We start from the raw sequence: 20,281 nt of genomic DNA on the forward strand, positions 1-20,281 counted from the left end.
ACTGGCATAATCAAAGTGAATTGTGGCATCCATCCATCCGTCCATCCCTCATTCTATCTAGAGGTATACGAATTATCTGAAAAGTGCGGTGAACACATTTTAAAACTGCAAGACTCATGCACATTAATTATTTGCCCATTTTCACCCAATAGTAACTGATATGCTGAATTTTAATTGGCTGCAACAGCCATAAAGTTGTTTTATATATCATGCTAATGTTGCTTTTTCACACCATATTTGATCAAAAACAAAGTTCTTCAAAATCTAATAAAAGCTGGCCTGATAGTGGCATACAAAGTTGTAAGTTGTTTGAGGTTGACAAGGACATTCGTTCTTTCTCTCTCTGTAGAGATGACCCTGCTTGCCTCCCAGCCTAAGTCTCTGGAATCATCCCCAGCTTCAGCGGCCACCACTGAAGACCCTGAACAAAGGATGCTGGAGAAAAGATTAAAGGTCATCGAGGAGCTTCTGCAGACAGAACATGACTACATCAAGGATCTTCAGATGTGTGTGAAGGAGATCATTCACCCTCTGCAGAAAAAACAGGTAAGAAAACACTCAACAAGCATGAATGATGTATTTACGTGATGAGAACCATTCAAACCCTCATCTTAAATATCCACATGTCCTGTAGGTCCAGAGTATTGATTTTGATGGTCTCTTTGGAAACATCAACTCTGTAATTGACCTTTCCCGTCGGCTTTACAAGACCCTCCAGGATACTGACTCAATAGGTTGGAGCAAAAAATCGCTGAACTCACATTATAGATTCAGATCAGTATCCATATTGCTGTTTTGCCATAATCATTTTTTTTCCAGGTCAAGTGTTCCTGGACTACAAAGGTGAATTGGAGGAGGTTTACAAGATCTATTGCCAAAATCATGACGACGCCATCTCTTTACTGGAGACCTATGAGAAGGATGAGAACATCCAGAAGCAAGTGTTGGAATGTCTAGAGAAGCTCAGGTAATTTTCACTGCTGTTTTAAATGAATCAGACACCACTACCAACGCATGTCCAGATCCAGTTAAGCATGTTGATGCCAGTCATGATATTTAACAGTGTGTAGGTGTATGAGAAGAAATTGTGTTGGACACTAATTGTGAGTTATTTAATGTTACACATGACCTGTCAGTTTTAATGGTATCTGGGCTCGTCTGTCATGTGGCATAGATAGAATTTTATAGTAATACATCATCAACAGAGACAATGCTACAGGGTGTGCTGACTTACTCGTGCTATCATAAGTCTCCAAATCTAAAAGAACCAGTCCATTTTTTTACTTCTACTTTAAATGGACTCATCTGATTGGATTTAGGATGACGCTGAAGAAGAATCGGTGGCATTCCAAGACAGGAAACAAGTTTTATTTATGGTATTATATAACCAGTAATATGTTCATATGTTAATAACAAATGGCAAACAGAGTTGGATCTATATACAGCAAATAAACTCCATGAAATTAGCCCCAATGTTGGAAAAATAAATTTGTATCAATTTTCCAACCGATGAGACCAGATTGTCTATAGCCGCTCTAAAATAAGTTTTTAATACTAGGTGAAGATCCTCCAACATGTTCTCTATGCCAAAACCCTTTATCCCTGAAGCATGTTTTATTAGATGTTGTTTTAACCCTGTGAGAAAACAAAAATGTTATTTTGAATGTTCTGCTGATCAAAGGATCCTTTGTTTTCACAAAAATACTAAGCAGCACAACTCTTTCCAACATTAATAATAATAATAAATGTTATTGAGCAGTAAATCAGCATATTAGAATGATTTCTGAAGGTTCATGTGACACTGAAGACTGGAGTAATGGCTGCTGAACATTCAGGAATGAATTAAATTTTAAAATATATTCAAATAGAAAACAGTTATTTTAAATTGTAATAATATTTTGCAATATTACTGCTTCTACTGTATTTTTGATCAAATAAATGCAGCCTTGGTGAGCATAAGAGACTTCTTTTGAAAACATTGAAAAATCATACCGACCCCAAACTTTTGAATGGTAGTCTATTTGCATTACAGAGAAGCATTATGTCTCTCAGTTCTCAGATCTTTGTTATTGTGGATTAGTCACGAATGGAGGGAGAGGAATGCACCTCACCTAGTTTCACCACTTTGTTGGTTTCACTCTTTCATCAATCGCTTCCTGTCCTCTAGTATTATATCTTAATACTGTTCCTCTAGTATTATATCTTAAGCTTTATTTGAACTTAAGCACTATTTGCCAGTGGCTACCTCATTCTTGACTAGTTTCAATTGTAAACATTTGTACTGCCATCTACATCTTTCAAGCTATGCCACTTCCTTCTAGCACCGAGTTTAGTTTGCTTTAATGCTTTACCAGATCAAGCAAAGTATACAAGGAAATATTCAGACGATTTTCCCAGGAGTTCCAGAGATGTTTTTCACTCAATCGTAGTAGGTAGTGGGAACATGGAGCTGTTTTTCCCGAGTATCGAGACATTTGAAAAATAAATGTGCACTTTGCCAAGACTACAGCTTAGCTTTAGACCAAATGACTCTGAATCCAGTCGAAAAAATTGCTAACATGTTGATTCTCTGGCAGGATGTTACTGTTACGAAGCTAGCCATAAAAAGAGGAGTAAATCCTCCAAAAAGCTCCTTAAGAGTAATGTCTGGTGTCTTTTATTACTTTTGTACTTCCACACTTGAGTGCACTAGACTCTGACTGACATTTCATTTTGGCTCTCTGTGGGAGATCAGAGAGGGGCCAGTGGAGGCCCCACAGAGGCTTACTGCTCGCCTGAAGCGGGTCACCCATGGCATGAGTTGCCCCAGCAACGGGCAGCTTATTAATCAAGTGCACAAATAGTTTTTCAGTGTTTGTCATCTTGCCCTTTTGCCCGCTGCATTCATGTTCATTGCCGCATAATGGCAAGACATAACTTTTATTTTAAAAATAAGCTGAGAAACAAGGACATTATATGTGATAATCTCATTAGCCTATTTCTAATAAGAGACAGAGGTGGTTTAACTCGAAAATGTGTTTTGTTCCCCTTCTTTCCTCTCTCTCCTTCTTCCTCTATCCTGACAGAGGGATATACCGTGAGTGGTAAGTTTAACGCAACTCCAAAGCATCTGCATGTGAAGCGCCTGACAGCATGCTGAACGTTTATTAACCTGCGTAACCCTTTTCTCCTTGTGTTCGTGCGTGACCAGGAGGCCTTGTGTGTGTGCTGTGTGTTTTGTGATCATTTCCTTGTCAATTCTGAGTCATATTCTGACTTAAATTTGCACAAATGAGTAGGGATAGGTACTGAATCAGATTTCCTGATTCAACTTGATTCGTTTGAGTATATTTCAGTTATACTTAGATAACATATTCTTACATACAGAAAGAAAATCTCTCTGTTAATGCTGTATATTATGCAGGAATGTTTTTCAGACTCATTCAGAATTGGTAAATTCCATTTTAAACTATTTTCCTGGGAATCAAACTACATAGGTTACACTGTCTGTTTTTGATTCACTGAAAAGAACCATATAATAAGTCTTTTTTTTTTTGTGAATCGGACTACACTGATCACATGGTATGTTTTTGATTCACTAAAAAAGTGCTCATAAGAGTCATTTGTTTGTGAATCAGACAACACTGGTCAGATGTATGTTTTAAAAATCAGAATTGTACAATTAGGAATCAAAATTAATCTGAAATTGCTTTTATTTGATCCGATTCCAGTCCTATAAATTAGATGCAAGTTGTGCAAAACAGTGATTTTGAGTCAGAATATGATACCAATGGGAAAACTGGTTTATATTTTCAACTATTTCATACTTTATTTCTGGCAGTTGATCTAATGCTTTCTGGTGACATGTGGAACAAATATTAACACAGTCTCTGAGCTCATGATGTGGTATTTTAAGCAACTGAGCCTTCATAACAGCAGTGTTGTTTGGCAATGGGCGAAAAAATGTAATTGCAGTGACTCAGCTATTTAAACATACTCTTGTTGCTTCATGATGCTTAATTCAGATTCATTAGTTTTGAAATATCCTATTCCGCAACATCCAAATTATGCTTCAGCTCTGGATTTGGATTTCCTCTGTTCTCATCCCATCAGTTAGAAAGTGTGCACTCTTTGTTAGACTATTATAGTAGCCTACTGTGTCTACCGTAACCCTTTTTAAAGTGGTTGACAGTGAGCCAGTGGATAACTGATGGATGAAAACAATATGTGTGTTCAGTGACCCCAGGCTACTGTCAGGGGAGGGTGAAGAATGTTACCTTGATGAGTGTCTAAATCTTTTTTTTTTTTTCACTTTATCTCCCTCTCTCGCCCTTTTGTTCTGTCACAGGGGAAAGACAAACTATATTAATCTGGGTTCCTTCTTGATAAAGCCAGTGCAGAGAGTGATGCGATACCCCCTGCTCCTGATGGAACTGCTAAACACCACTCCTGAGTCACACCACGACAGGAAGCAGCTCGCCGAGGCCTTGATGTCCATTAAAGAGATCAACGTCAATATCAACGAATTCAAAAGGAGAAAGGATCTTGGTATGTGACTGTTTATCTGTCTGTCTGTCTATCTGTTTGTCACTCTATCTATCTATCATTCTGTATATCGTTCTATCTATTATTCTATCTGTCTGTGAGATTGCTAGGATGTCTGCTATTTGGCTGTGAGTGTGATGCATAACTCATCAGCACCATCTGTTGTCTATAGTGGTGAAGTACCGCAAAGGCGATGAAGACCGACTCATTGACAAGATCTCAAAGCTGAGTATGCACTCCATCATCAAGAAGTCTAACAGAGTGAGCAGCCATTTAAAGCACCTGACTGGGATCTCACCTCAGGTACACTGGCACGGCTACTACCACACCGTCATTTCTGGACTGAGAGATCCAGTTGTGTTAACCAAACTGCTCTTCATTCCTTCTTAGATCAAAGATGAAGCTTTTGAGGATGCTGAGAAAAGATTCAGACTCCAGGAGCGACTCATCAAATCCTTCATCAGGGACATCTCCCTCTATCTGCAGCATATAAGGGTATTGAGATTATTCTTTGCCTACGTCCTTTACTAATCTTCCCATGTGCTTCCATTCATTTTGTCAGTTTTTTTTTTTTTTTTTTTTTTTTGTGAGCAAATTTGCTTTTTGATTCAGTATATGAACTAAATTTGCCTGACCCTTTTATATCCAATAGGAGTCGGCCTCAGTAAAGGTGCTGTCTGCCATCAGTTTCTGTGATATCTACACAGAACGGCAACAGCATATGGAACCTGAACGTTTTCAAAGAGCTCATCGATGCATCAGCGACAAACAGTTCACAGAGTTTGTGAGTATCAAAATCACCTCACATTACCTTTCATAGTGAAAAACGTATTAAGCAGCAATCAGTCATTTTAAGTGGTCACTGTTAACATTGGTAAAGTGTTTTCAAACACATTTATAAGTGATAGACTTATGATTAACATTTGGTGTGTGACAAAATGGGCCAAACAGAAACAAATCTCTGAGAAGGGCTCTTTTGACTTGGGGCAGTTAGTAACCATACATACATTTTGTTTTGTTTTCCTAGTAGTCCACTTATTGTATTTTTTTTCACCATTCATGATATTGGCATGAACTATGTCTCGACTCTTTCTTAATGCATTTCTGCATGTCTGTCTTTGAGCAGAAGGAGAGGACAGAAGCCCTAGTCATCACTCCCCTCACCCAGCTGCTCAATATGTTCGCCGGTCCCCACAAACTGATCCAGAAACGTAGAGACAAGCTGCTGGACTATGACAACTGTAAGGAGCGTGCAGAGAGGCTGAAGGACAAGCGTGTGCAGGAGGAGCTGCAGACGGCGAGAAATAACTACGAAGCTCTGAACGCCCAGCTGCTGGATGAGCTGCCCAAGTTCCACCGCGCAGCCGAAGATCTGTTCACCAGCTGCGTGAGGGGCTTCACCCAGGCCCAGAGAGACTTCATTGCACTCACGCTGGGAGAGCTTACACCACTGCTGCAGGTGAAGACATAGTTTTATCATGCTCTATAATGATCCTGTGATGTTTTCGGCCTTCTTAATTATTTTATGTGTTTACATCTCTCTAGCTGTCTGGTTTGGGTGGTACAGAAGGAAATCTGGTGTCCTTGTTCCAGGAGGAGCACACTCGTGTGTTGGATTTACTTCAGAGCTTTAGTTTCTTTCCCGACAATCTTCCCACAACAACTGTACGCAAGACTTTTGACAGGAAGACTCTGGAGAAACAGAACCCAAAGAAACAACAAGGCCCTGTGAGTTTTCCTAATGCAGCCTGTTTCAAAACAGTGAAAGTGACATGACATACAGCCAAGTATGGTGACCCATACTCAGAATCCGTGCTCTGCATTTAACCCATCCAAAGTGCACACACACAGCAGTGAACACACACACTCGGAGCAGTGGGCAGCCATTTATGCTGCAGTGGTCAGGGAGCAGTTGGGGGTTCGGAGCCTTGCTCAAGGGCACCTCAGTCGTGGTATTGGTGGCCCGAGACTCGAACCCACAACCTTAGGGTTAGGAGTCAAACTCTCTAACCATTAGGCCATGACTTCCCCATACACAGACAGGTTTTCTTAACAATGTTGTCTAAAACTGATAAAAATCATTTTCATTGATTGAAGTTAAGCTAAAATAAAATTAAGGTATTAGATTAAAAAAAAAAACTTAAATGAAGATTAGAAATATACTGCCTTGACAACTAACTGAAATAAGTGCTAAAATTACTAAATTACTAAAATTACTAAACAAATACTAAAATAAAAAAAATTATTATAAAAAATAAAGTGTAAAACAAATAAGAATGACAATTAATTTAAATAAAGTTAAAATAAAATATTAATATTAGATGAAAAACAAGCTTAAAAAAACTTTTTAAAAAATCGAAATATTGGCTTGGCTACTAATTGAAATAAAATAAGTTATATAAAGTACTAAAAATACTAAAACTGAAATAAAAAATTAATTAAAGTTAAATAGAAATATTAAAAAACTAAAAAAAAGACAAAAGTACATACAATTATTAAAATGTAAACAAGTTAAAATTGAAACTCAAAATATAAATATAGAAAGTAATTCAAAATATTAATAAGCACTAATGGTATATAAATAATACTAACAGTGGTTCTTTGCAATAATGGTATTTAGTTTTACATCTCCTTTAATCTTAAACTTCCAAGATTAAAAACAGCTTAAACCATGGTGGTTAACTGATCAGGCCAGATTTTAAGCTGTTTTGAACCCCTTGCAACTAGTCAGTCTGAAAGTCCAGACAATTAAGCCACTGTAGGCTGCTTTAAACGGATGTTTTTCAGCAGGTTTAGGAAAGACAAATTTCTGTCTGTTATTCATTCTCCTCTCTTTCTGTTCCTCATTTCTGTCTGATTATGCAGCCAAACTCCGTGCTACAGACGGATGAGCACCGAGCGGGGCTTCTGACAAGATATGGGCCAGAGAAACTCTACCAGGCTGAGAGAAATTTCAACGCAGCACAGGACTTGGACGTGTCCATACTGGAGGGAGACATAGTGGGCGTCATTAAGCAGCAAGACCCCATGGGCAGCCAGAACCGCTGGCTAATAGACAATGGAGGTTTGTATCCCATTATCTGTGTGTGATGCACGTGTCAGCACTTCCTAAAATACATTTGGCTTGAACACACTTTTTTTTTTCTCTCTCCTTCAGTTACTAAGGGCTTTGTGTATAGCTCCTTCTTAAAGCCCTACAATCCACGCAGGAGTCAGTCGGATGTTTCCATTGAGAGCCAATCATCAAATGAGTCGGGCTACGGTGGATCCTCTCCCATGTTCTCACGGCCAAATAGTAACAGTACTCTGACATTCAACCAGGAGACATCGACTGTCAGCTTCACAACAGCGATGCCTCCACAGCAATCACACACTCGCCCGAATCAAGAGACCACACTGAGAAAAAACAGAGAGGCTTCTTCAACCAACTACTCTTCCACAAGTCAGAGGGATACCCTTGACCCTACCTTCAGAAACTCTCCCAATCACAAAGAACTGTCCGAGACAGCCTGTCGAAATAACAGGGAACCCTCAGAGCCCTCCTACAGAAATTCCACCAATCACAGAGACTCTTTAGACCCTGATAAAAACACTCCTACCAATCACAGAGACCCTTCAGACTTCTCTGAGACAGATTCTTGTCCCTCCAGTAAGAACTCCAGGTATGAACCATCTCCGAGGTACCACGACTCACAGCAGAGACAAAATGGAGACTATTCGGTACAGCAGAGAATGCCACAATACCCTCCCGAGGAGTATACAGATCCAGAGCCTGAACATGAGATAGATGGACAGCAGGTATGTCATATTGCAAACAGAACTATATCAGTCCAGAATTCAGTGATTGCATACTTTAAACATGATATGACATTCACAACCCATTTTAATTTCAATATGTAACAAATGAGAATAAGACATTGCATGCATTAATTTTATGCCAATTAAATAAATGAAATTATTTTAAATAATTATTTTAAATAGAAAAATTCAATTTACAAAAATAAATATAATTTGTAATAAATGTTTAATATAATATAATAAAATGTATTAAACTATCATTTAACATCTTTGCTAACTTCATATTAATAGGTTCAGTTTTGTCATGTTGAAAATCTTCTCGTTATTAGTTATTATTAGTTAGTTGTTACACCATTTAATCTTTAAAGATATTATGTACAAATTAATAGTTTGAACCGTATAGTAATTAGGAAATGAAATAATTTTAAATAATGATTTTTTTATAATGAAATTATAAAAATACATATAATTTAACATAAACATGATTTGTGTGTAACCAAATAATTAAACCACATTATTTGATGTGTGGTTCTTCCTATAATTAGGTTCAGTTTTGATTTTATGTTGATTTTAAAACCTTCTGTAACTCCCTGATATTGATACACCACCATGTTAATCAACAGTTTGGTATATGAATTAATAATAATAATAATTATCATAAAATTTTATATATATATATATATATATATATATATATATATATATATATATATATATATATATATATATATATATATATATATATATATATATATATGGTTTATAATATTAATGTATAATAGAATAACTAAACAGGTTTAACTTCTTGTCAATGATTATTAATTTTCCTACTTTATATTTTCTTTCAGATATATTACGCTCTTTACTCCTTCAGTGCACGGTGTGCAAATGAGCTCAGCATTTCAGCCAATCAGCAGGTCCGAATCCTTGAGTTCCATGACATGAATGGCAACCAGGAGTGGTGGCTGGGAGAGGCAGGAGGACGGAAGGGTTACGTCCCATCCAACTACATTCGCAAATCTGAGTACACATGAGCTGGACATTTGTACAAGAACAATCCCCAACTACCCCAGACCACTACAGGCCAACTCATTACACAGAGAACACTACAAAAGGACGTTATTGTGCCTTAACTATAGAGGAGATGCACTGATGAAAAAACTGGTCATTGCTACTGATAAAAAAAATAAATACCCTCCATATTGACTACAGTCAATGAATGTAACTCCTGACTCCTAGTGGTCATAGAGGATGGTGCATGTGGAATTTAAAATAATGGGAGTGAAAAAATAAATAGTTTGGACTGAGAGGCAGTTTGGTGTTGGATTCAGTGATCTGACATGTTCTGTTGTTCTTGGTTACTCCATTTATAGTGTTAGCACTTAAATGCTCCGTAGAAAGCATAGATCTCTTTTGATGTGTTGGAGTGGAGTGGAGGAATTGTATTGGGCATGTGCAATTCACACTGGACGTAGACTGATGGGATTGATATTCCAGGACCGGCAGTATGGTGATGCCCATAAATAAGAGTGTTTAATTGTGGAGTGTTTTGAGATGTTGCCTTCCTTCATCTGACAATCACAGTGCACCTCTAGAGAGAGAAAAAAAGATTTTGCTGGGTTTCAGTGAATGTCAACAAAACAATTCATATGAAGTGTTTGGATTTATTCCCCATTGTGGCTCCCAGATGATGACCATATTATCACTGGTGACCATATCATATTGCTGAAAATATGAATGAAATGCAAGAGACACTTTTTGTAAGGTACAGTGTTTTTTTTTTTTAATCTTTTTATTTTTTGACAGCATTAAGTTTGCCACTTGCACTTGAATGCATTTCCAAGTTAATATTGATGTTTTGAGCCATTGTGAGAGAGTTCAAGGCACCCGTGAGCTCATTGCACCAACAGAACTCTGAATATTTATCTCTCATGCTGTATTTACTGAGAATGAACTTCTGCACTCCAGTATGAACTGATCCATTTCTCCTCTTTTAAATAAAAAAGAAATCAGTTGAACAACAGTTGTTTGTTATGTCTTGTCATGGCCTATCAATTATATCAGTCGTGGCCTAATGGTTAGAGAGTTGGACTTATAACCGAAAGGTCTGAGTACTAGCAGGGGATTGTAGGTAGGGGGAGTGAATGTACAGCGCTCCCTCCCTCCCACCTTCAATACTACGACTGAGGTGAGACCTTTGAGCAAACCACCAAATCCCCAACTGCTCACAATTAAAATGTGTGTTTGTGTGTTCACCACTTACTGCTGTGTGTCTGCACTTGGATGGGTTAAATGCAGAGCACAAATTCCATGTATGGGAGACCATACTTGGCTACACGTTATGACACGTTCACGTTCATTATACAAAAGTATATTAGAAAAGTACAAAATCTATTTTTATTGTTGTATTAACAATCATTTCCATTAAACGAAACTGAAATATATGTAAGATGAAATCATTTTTTCACTGCTGTCAGTTGTTTTCTAAAACAGTAGCAAAGACATTTTACGTCAACCTTATTCAAGAGTAAACACTGCTGGGTAACTGACCTAAAATCTGTGATTCTTCAATAACACTGTGGATCAATGTACAAATACTGCACACAAAATCATTGAGATGTTTATTTTTCTTCTTTTTTCTTTCTTTGTTTTTTTTCTTGAATGCCAAGATTGCGGAATTCACATTATAAAGCCATGGGTAAAAACGAAATGGTAAATATTTATTGATATTAATACCATTCATAATTTATTCATTCATTTTATATATATATATATATATATATACACACACACACACACACACACACACACACACACACTGGCAACAGTTCACATTAAAATTAAGCTGAACCACAATATTGTTTTAATGCATATCTAGTGTGGCTCACTGGCCAGAACACAGAAAATCAATGCTGCTAGGTAATGATTGCTAGATAGTAAGCAGAGAAATGAGTCCAGTCATCCACATACATGTCAACATATTTACTGCCCACAATATAGGCAAGGGACTTTTATGGTGTTTGATTATGCATCTTTTACTCCTGAAATCATGTTACCAGTGATTCTGCTTCTGATGGGTCTTTCTGGGCTCACTTTGCCAGTCCAAGCTGCACCGGTATGTATACATGTGAAACTGCTTCGAAATAGCTTCAACATATATGTTTAATTGAGTGATATTACGCTGCGATTTGAATGAAAATGTGTCAAATGTTTCAGGGTCTTTTGGATGACATTTTAACTTTATTTGATGGTGAGAAGTCTTAACATTTTGGTTGGTGTCTGTTTATGTGTTTACAAGTTTATTAGCACATGCACGTCATTATTATAACTCTCTTGCCCCCTTGACAGAAATATATGACTACACTGTTAATGACACCACAGAGGAAATATCCTCAGCTGAAATTAATGAAAGCATTGATTGGATTTTTTCCTTCTTTGATGAACCAGGCAAGAACTTAAGTACTTAAACAGACAGTGCAAATGTATTAAAGGGGTTCAGTTGGCGCTCACAAACATATGTACGCTGATCATGTTCAATACTTCTGTAGAAGTGTGTGACCCAAACCCATGCCAGAACAATGGAGTATGCGAGGTCCTAGAGAGTGGCGGCTTCAAATGCATCTGTAAAGAGCCTTACATTGGCAAAAAGTGCCAGGATGGTGAGATCTTAATAAGCGATACCTAAAAATAATTATTAATCAGTATGAGTGTGTATCGTTCTTGAGTTTTCATGTTGGGATCTTCTAGAGAGGAATGTTTGTAAAAAAGTGAATTGCGGTTATGGTGACTGTGTCAGAATTCAAGAAGCCCCATTTTATGAATGCAAATGCCGCCCCCCCTACATGGCCCCTACGTGCAAGAAAGGTGAGCGTCCCTGTCTCCCATATCTGAAATAAAGCAAATAACTTTCAAAGTGTTTCTTTCAGTAGTAAAGATGCAAGTTTAGTGATTATTATGAATGAGTTCATTAAAAAAGTTTTATAGTGAATTACTACTTATTTTCTAAGTTTGTCTTTTTAATTGCTTTTATACTTATGTTTGCAATATTAGCCTCTGCTTGTGACCCGAGTCCATGCCTGAATGGAGGAAAGTGTGTTAAAGGCCGTACCAGAGCCAGTTTCACATGCAAATGTCCTGAAAATTACAGTGGGAGGTTCTGCCAAGTTGGTAATAAACTTTTTTTTTTTTCATTAATTTTATGCCAAACCAAATGGTATTTTGAAGCTACACTAACTTTTTCCCAAATGGCCTATTTAAATAACGTGCCTGTACATCACATAACGATTTTCCAAACCGTGTTTGTCGGGACAGATTTCATGTAAACGGCAAACTTCAGTGTTGCCAAACAACATAACTGCTCATAAGACATATTTTTCATATATTAGTCTTCCATTATTGGCAAAGTTTTGATGTTTTTAGTGACAATTGCACTAACAGATGTAATTATGTCGAAAACTCATGCTATGTCATTTTGTATTCAGGTCCAAATGATTGTTATGAGGGAAATGGGGAATCATACATAGGTTTTGTCAGTCAGACAGTGGAAGAAATTGAATGTTTACCATGGAACTACTATCGTATTCCCTTCAAGGAGTTTGAAGGGAATGAAACCATTGGAGCCCACAATTACTGCAGGTTAGAATTTGGTTTTAGTAAATCTCACAATGATTTGTGGTATAACATGTTGCCTTAAGAATTATCTTTGTCAATTAAGAATCCGGATGGAGACCGGGAGCCCTGGTGCTTTTTGAATGACAAGGGGAATCTCCGGTGGGACTACTGTAATGCCAAGCCATGCTCTGAACCAGGCACACATTTTCCTTCTACTTTTTTCTCTCTTATATAAATGCAAAAACAGAAACATATGTTATTCAGCCTGCTCTAGCAGTCTGTGTTAACTGCACCATATACTCATTTACCAAACTCTCACAGAACCAGTAAAACCCTCCACAGCCCCTGCAAAACTGCACTTTTCTGACTGTGGAAAGACTCAGGCTAGTATGATAGCCCCAAGGATATTTGGTGGGAAGAAGTCTCTGCCTGCAGCCCATCCCTGGCAGGTCTCATTTCAGGTCCGTCCCAAGGGCTCTAAAGGATCATTCAGCCACAACTGTGGAGGAACCCTTATTGACTCCTGCTGGGTCCTGACTGCTGCCCACTGCATGTGAGTTAGGGGATGGTGGTGTTGCATTAGGTCTATGTAATGTTCAATCAGAAAACTCTTACTTTTATTTTATGTTATCTTTAAGTTACAAATTCCATTAAATTATATTGAATATTATTGATGATTTTGTACTTGCTTTTTACAGTATTTTGCTTTTGAAAATTCATATGCAACAAATATCAGTTTGATAAACTATGTTTGCATGGTTTGCATGATCATGGCAGTGATGAGAACGAGGAGGTAAGGGTGGAGATGGGTGGTGTGAACCTGGAGAAAGATGATCCTGCAAAACAGTTTCTTGAGGTGGAGAAAATCATTGTTCATGAGAACTATACAGAGACTGCTGAAGCCCTGTATAATGATATAGGTCAGTGATTCAGTATTTAAGTGAACATATCTATCTATCTGTCTGTCTGTCTTGTTTTATTTTAGTCTGTCTACCATTCTGTCATTCTAACTTGCCATATCAATCATTCTATAATCCATCCATCCTAGCATTCTATCATTCCATCCATCATTCTAGCTGTTAGGGTAAAAGAAAACTAACCAACTTCACTTAGGAAATAATTTAAGTTTTGAGATTTTAGGATTTACATTGGTAAATCCCATTTTAATTTTATTATTTGTGATCTCAATATCCTTGATTGGATGAACACAATAGCACGTTATAACATTTTGATAAAAACAAAACAAAACAAAACAAAACAAAAAACATTCAGGATTAAGAGTGATAACTATAACTAGTGTCCACACCAACACACAATAATTTTCAGTTTATCATAAGTGTGTGCTGCAGTTATGTCATGCTGTGGATGGATTCTGGCTGTCAGTGTTTTTTATCGTTCATCAGCTTAAAGAAAAAGAAAAAGAAAACCTGTAAGTGATTAGAATTATAACTCTGTCATTATCCTTCTTGTGGTGTGTGTATTATTAAAAATTTAAGTAATAGTGATCGCATTGTGAACAGCCTACAGTAGTATTAACATCTTTTTTTAAACCAGTTATGTGACAACTTATGTCCAACTCACAGTGCTTGTTTCTCATCTATGCCAGCCCTGCTGAAATTGAAGGCAATAAATGGACGGTGCGCCAATGAGACCAGGTCCGTTAGGGCAGCATGTCTTCCCACCGATTCATTCCCTGATGGAACAATTTGCACCATATCAGGCTATGGAGCCACTGAGAAAGGTGTGGTTTCCATATTCAATTTTTTCACTGTAGACATTCACCATAGCAACACCTGCCTCTGAGAATATCTGTCTATTACTCTTTCTTCCAGAGCATGCCGTCTCTCCTCAGCTGCTGGATGCCAAAGTTCTCTTAATCTCTCAGAAGCGTTGCAAGTCTCGTAATGTCTACGGGAACAGACTGGATGATTCTATGATGTGTGCTGGATATATGCAGGGAAAGACTGACTCTTGTCAGGTGTGTTCCAGTCTCAAATGAGTTTTTTGTCTTTCAGTGAAATTTCTATTAATTTACATCAAACACAAACTATTATTTAAAATGATTGTGCAAATTGATGGTGCAGTATGCAATTTTTTAAAATATATATATAAATATATATATATATTTTTTTACTTTTTATAGGGTGACTCTGGTGGACCCCTGGTTTGTCAGAAGGATGAGACACATTACATCTATGGTGTGGTTAGTTGGGGTGACAGCTGTGGTAAGAAGAACAGGCCCGGTATCTACGCCCGTGTCACCAAGTTCATTGACTGGATCAATGAAAAGATGCGTGCAGTTTAGGATGGCTACTCAAAAGGTTTGAGTTCAATGATAGTTAATATCATAACCTAAAAGCTGAAAGAGGTTTTACCTGATAAAAACAAAATTCAATATGTGTGTATATATCATTAGGCAGCAGACCAATTAAAAATAGTTTTTTGGGGGATTAGCCCTTTAATAATGTCACTTTTGTGATTCATGTTCATATTAAGGTCAAAATCAAATGAAAGTAGTGACTTTTCTTTTCCCTGTCTGAGTGTAATGGACTGCCAAAAAAATTGTAGTATGGGGGGTTGGTTCTATGCATCAGTTATGCATTGGATTTTGGTATAATTGCTGGGGCAGTTTATATGCAGACATAATGATTGAAGCCTTTTTAACCAGCAGACCCATACCTTTGATTAAAAAAATAAATATGCATAGATAAACTCTTAACAGTATGATCTGTATGCATTTAGGAAAAACATAGGGTGAAATTAACTTCATACTGACCTTATTAGCTCATTACTGATTTATTGTGCCTTTTGTTTTAAGACTTGTGTAACATTTTCAAAGTCATTAAGTTGTTAATAAATCAGTGTTTGTACAGATATTAAAATAAAAATGTTTAGGAAGTCTTGACTCATTTACTTTTAGAATAAAACTTCCGATTTTAAAGTCTCACCAAAAGCCATTGAGTGTGAATCCATGAATGACGCCACACCATACCAATACTTTGTATCAACACACAATTTATTTCCGATTAATGAAGGTTTAATTTGCTTCATAACACCAAACATAAGAGACACTGAAAAAAACAATTCGGTATACATCAAATCGGCCATGCTCTGAGAAAGAAAACCTTTATTCACATGGAAATTATGACCAAGTGAGCATGTCACAAATGATAGAACTCTTCCGGAGATGTGAAATAAGCTCAGATATCGGCCTTATAATAGGTTTTCACAAAAGGACTTGCACAGGATCTTTCTGCAAAAAGAATAAATGCTGCAGCCAAAATTTAAAGAAAATCAAATCAAGGCGTTACACAGGAGCAATCAGGAGAATACTGGAAACAGCCAAGCACTCTGCACCGCAACACGCCACCTTAACAGCTAACCAGCAAAACTCAACTGCTACGCAACTGCGCCTAGTGCATAGAAAATACACAAGAGAGAATATTAGAATCATGGTGTGAAATTTTCCATTTAAACCATAACAGCACCTGCTCAGTTAGCAAGCTTTATGATGTCACGGTTTTACATATGAAGGTTTTTTTTAGTGGCCAAATTTCAGTCTCTACCCAGTCCTTTAAGGTCAAAGAAATATTCACATCATCCAAAATTGTCCATTAATAAGTGTTTATTAAGAACAAAAAAACTGATTAAAATGAACTTACTTTAGTCTGGGAGTTTCAAAAACAAAAAACAAACTACCAAAAATGAAGAGAAGTGATTTCACCTAGTAGCCCAATTTAGGCATAAAGATCATTTAATATCACATGAAATTCAAATGTATGAGACAAAAACAACTGCGGGCAACAAAGAAAAACTAGTCATTTAAAAGATTTAGACCAAATTACAATAACCTTTCGGTCTGATATATGGATAATTTGAGTATCCTCAGATGGACATCTGTTCGGTGCGATCCTCGAAGATTCAACCAGCTGACATCATCTAGAAGAAAAGAAGAAGTTAGTTAGTTTCAAACAGCAAAGCAGAGGGAGTTCTACAGTAATCGTCATAAAACGAGGCATTGCATACTACGCAACGCTCGATAACTGGTCCTCAGTTATACAGAACAAACAGGCACTTTCCATACATAACGAGTAACTTGCATATTTAAAATTAATCTATGGACCTCATTTTTGTTCTGCAAGAAACCTCATGTACCTGATGTTTGTTCTGCAAGAAACCTCATGGGTAGAGAACCAACAAACCTGGGGGTGAAATTGATTTCTCATAGCCACTTTAAGTGTCAGCAAGCTGAGGTATAATTTATTGGCAGTTAGAACAAATTACAGGCCTGTTTAAAATCAGACACCCAGCAGCCTGACAGCTTAAACTAGCTCTGAGAACACACCCCATATCCGTCCCGCTTTTGCCTATGCCACGATAGACATGAGTTTGTGACAAGGATGATGAAAAGGTCTCAGTCCATTGTCCTGAAGACGTACCTCAACACCACCTCAACACTCAATGAGACCGACCTGCTCCATAGCAACCGCCAATCAGCAGCAGGCAGCCAATGGTCGGATCACACACTAACTGCTCTCAAACTGCCCCAAACTCCTTTTGCAAACAGGAATCAGCAGCTTGGAGGAAAGAATTCCACATTTAGATGAAATCAATGGATTTTGGCTGGTACACGTTTCAAAACAAACATACTTACGGTATCATACCCACGACAGCTCCAAATCAAACATCCATTGTGAGGTTTAGGATGTGAATTAAAAATAAACCCTTAAGTCATGCAGAAATGGAGAAACCAGACAAATGCTGTGAATAACAGCCCCAAACTAAACTTGGGTAATACCTGAAACCTCCTTTACGATAATGCATCTACTATATCTGCAGATGTCTTGAAGGACTTGGTGGAAGAGGAAAGTAGAGGGGGAAAACATTAAATATAAAATTAAGCAGCCATTAAGTGATCAGTGAGCCACGCAAGTATTCACTTTACATCACTTTGGGCTTGAGTTATAATGGGGTCATTAGTTGGTCTGCTTTAATCAATTTTAATTAAATCAAAAGTTAATGACTAACAGGGATATTAACTATATCCCTGTTAGTATTAAATGTATATATAAAACAAAAGATGCACTTGTCCTTACAATTCTTGGATGACTATAAATTTACCCCAGTTGCAAGAAAATTTGGAATGTATCTTCATACAAAGCATTAGGCTCACCTATGTTTCAGCTCAGGATTCAGCAGTGGCTCCAGTATCCTCTGGAGATTTGGGTCTGCTTCTCGATCTGGACCGTGATTTGGATCCTTTGTTTGATCTGGGAGTATGGCTCCTGGAGCGAGACTTGGACTTAGACCTTGAACGGGACCTGGAAGCCGATTTGGACTTGCTTCTGCGTGGTGTGCGGGTTTTGGAGCGGGAACGGGACCTAGATCGGGAACGGGAGTAGGACCTGGATCGGCTGTAGCGGGACCTGCTGCGGGAACGTTCTGCTCCTGGATCGAGACCTGCTGTGCCTCCTGCGCCGAGGACTACGGCTAAAAACGAATTACATGCACAAATTAGTATGAGGATTGTTTGAGCAGAGAAACAAGCAGCACGTTGTTACAGCATTACAAAACACCAAACAGTCTTTAAAAGGTGAGTAGTTTATACACGTTTAAATGTGAACATACACAAAAACGCGTCTGTTTGCATGCACATTTAAGGTTTATCGTTTTCAACCAAAACCAGTTATTCAAGTATAATTACCACACGTTATCGCATTCAAACCACAAAAACTCGTAGCACAATGATGGCAAGTTGGATTAATTTCCAAGAACCGGTTCTTTCAAATAATTAGGTTAAAAAAAAAACATACCAATTTAAATGTTAGGTTATCACATGGCCTCTAAATATTTTTATTATTATTATTATTATTATTATTATTATATTAAATAGAATGTCGTAATAAAACCGCTAGGAATGGGGCTGGTTTTCAAACTCAAACGTTACAGTCCATTCAAAAGAATCGACTCAAAAGATTCATTCGATCACGAACTGCTAACGTTATTTTGGTTCGTTCACAACGTTGAGCGATTTTGTAACTAACTTGCGCCACAGATACGACGGAATGATACTAAAACGGGAAACTGTTTAAAACAAACTCAATGAATTAAGTTGTTTACGGCGATAAAACGTCGCGTTTAAAAGCAAAACAATGATTTTAGCACGTGTGGTTTTGCTACCTTGAGGCCTGAGGGCCTCAAATTTACGGGCCTCAGATGTGAACTTTGAACGGTAACGTTAAATTGAAGTAGTTTAAAATGAAAATATTAAAAGAGATTGCGTATGTGGGCCTTACCTTCGGCTTCTCCGTCCATGTCCCCCGTATCTCCTCGGCGGGCCTCCGCGGCGGCTGTAATGTGAATCTGGCGGGCGCCCGTATCGCGCCATTTGCACGCGCAGTTCGCGGCCGTCCAGCAGCGCGCCGTCCATGGCGTCCATTGCATCCTCCGCGTCCCGCTTATCATGAAAACGGACAAAGGCGAACCCGCGGCTCTCTTTTGTGTACCGGTCTCTCGGGATATAGACGTCCCCGACTCGGCCGTACTTCTCGAAAACCCGCCGCAGCGTTTCAGGGGACGTGCGGTACGTCAGATTGTCGACTTTTAAAGATGTCATGCCCTCGACGTCGGGCGGAGGTCTGCCGTAACTCATCTCGAATCACAAACCCTGCTGCAGTATGTTGTGCGAAAATTAAAAGAGCTACTTGCGAGATTTTCAGGAAAAATATCGAACCATTCGGGAGCGTCCAAAGAAGCACACCGAGAGCAGATCACGCTCTAAAATGGCGGTAACCGGATGTTCGTGGTCGGTGGAGGTGGCTTTTATTTTCTTTGCAAGGAGAGAAAATACTGCCACTTCTGGTGTCTAAACGACACTACAGGTTACCTGAGCTCACAATCTCCTTCAGCACCAGTTTGCTTGAAAAATATTGTAACAAACAAGATCATTTATTTGACGTCGTCATGCTCATTCAACCCAAATTTTCGAAATAGAATCCAAATTTAAGTAAGCAGTCCAATGAAAGAAACTATATATAGTTTTATATATCCATGGAAAAGTTTAGGGGGAAACTGTGTATAAAAAAACGTAAAAATGAATAATAAAATAAAAAATAAAATAGATAAGTAAATAAATGAGTAGGCCTAAATAAATAATAAACCATACGGTAGCCTACTATAATGATGTAACATAAATAATATTTTAGACATTTATAATATTAATTTTTCACAGTAAAAATTGAGTCTTCATCGAAGAGACTATGCCTTTTAAATTTTGGATTTTAAATTATATTTGCGGGTCTATGGCATCTATAAGATTGAAAGATTATGATGATGATAATAACAAATG

At 37.8% G+C, this 20,281-nt stretch overlaps 3 protein-coding genes across 6 annotated transcripts in view; 2 read left to right on the plus strand and 1 right to left on the minus strand.

The window, feature by feature from the left end:
• LOC109094528 (dynamin-binding protein-like) overlaps nt 1-10,340 on the plus strand; it is a 50,303-nt gene extending 39,963 nt beyond the window's left edge. For 3 of the 4 annotated variants that reach the window (XM_042767911.1, XM_019108421.2, XM_019108419.2), the window contains 13 exons: nt 350-546; nt 635-734; nt 820-967; nt 3,066-3,083; nt 4,328-4,527; nt 4,697-4,827; nt 4,915-5,019; nt 5,177-5,308; nt 5,651-5,983; nt 6,070-6,252; nt 7,390-7,588; nt 7,682-8,322; nt 9,171-10,340. In XM_042767911.1, coding sequence (XP_042623845.1) covers nt 350-546; nt 635-734; nt 820-967; nt 3,066-3,083; nt 4,328-4,527; nt 4,697-4,827; nt 4,915-5,019; nt 5,177-5,308; nt 5,651-5,983; nt 6,070-6,252; nt 7,390-7,588; nt 7,682-8,322; nt 9,171-9,356 — 2,573 coding nt within the window. In that variant the 3' untranslated portion in view covers nt 9,357-10,340. The remainder of the gene's footprint in view (nt 1-349; nt 547-634; nt 735-819; nt 968-3,065; nt 3,084-4,327; nt 4,528-4,696; nt 4,828-4,914; nt 5,020-5,176; nt 5,309-5,650; nt 5,984-6,069; nt 6,253-7,389; nt 7,589-7,681; nt 8,323-9,170) is intronic. The other variant, XM_042767912.1, reaches the window with a different exon arrangement.
• Nucleotides 10,341-11,263: 923 nt separating this feature from the next.
• habp2 (hyaluronan binding protein 2) lies at nt 11,264-16,607 on the plus strand. Its single transcript, XM_042767914.1, has 13 exons — nt 11,264-11,437; nt 11,539-11,572; nt 11,671-11,769; nt 11,871-11,981; nt 12,070-12,186; nt 12,373-12,489; nt 12,804-12,957; nt 13,036-13,130; nt 13,255-13,486; nt 13,711-13,853; nt 14,540-14,674; nt 14,766-14,911; nt 15,077-16,607. Exons 1-13 carry the CDS (start codon nt 11,336-11,338, stop codon nt 15,236-15,238), a joined length of 1,647 nt encoding a protein of 548 aa, XP_042623848.1. The 5' UTR covers nt 11,264-11,335; the 3' UTR covers nt 15,239-16,607.
• LOC122134038 (serine/arginine-rich splicing factor 2-like) lies at nt 15,929-19,741 on the minus strand. Its single transcript, XM_042767913.1, is given in 3 exon segments — nt 15,929-18,374; nt 18,376-18,423; nt 19,230-19,741. Coding segments are annotated over 3 exon segments (660 nt in total). The 5' UTR covers nt 19,586-19,741; the 3' UTR covers nt 15,929-18,118.
• Between the last annotated feature and the right edge of the window lie 540 nt (nt 19,742-20,281).

Source organism: Cyprinus carpio, chromosome A12, assembly GCF_018340385.1.
Source record: "Cyprinus carpio isolate SPL01 chromosome A12, ASM1834038v1, whole genome shotgun sequence".
NCBI lineage: Eukaryota > Metazoa > Chordata > Actinopteri > Cypriniformes > Cyprinidae > Cyprinus > Cyprinus carpio.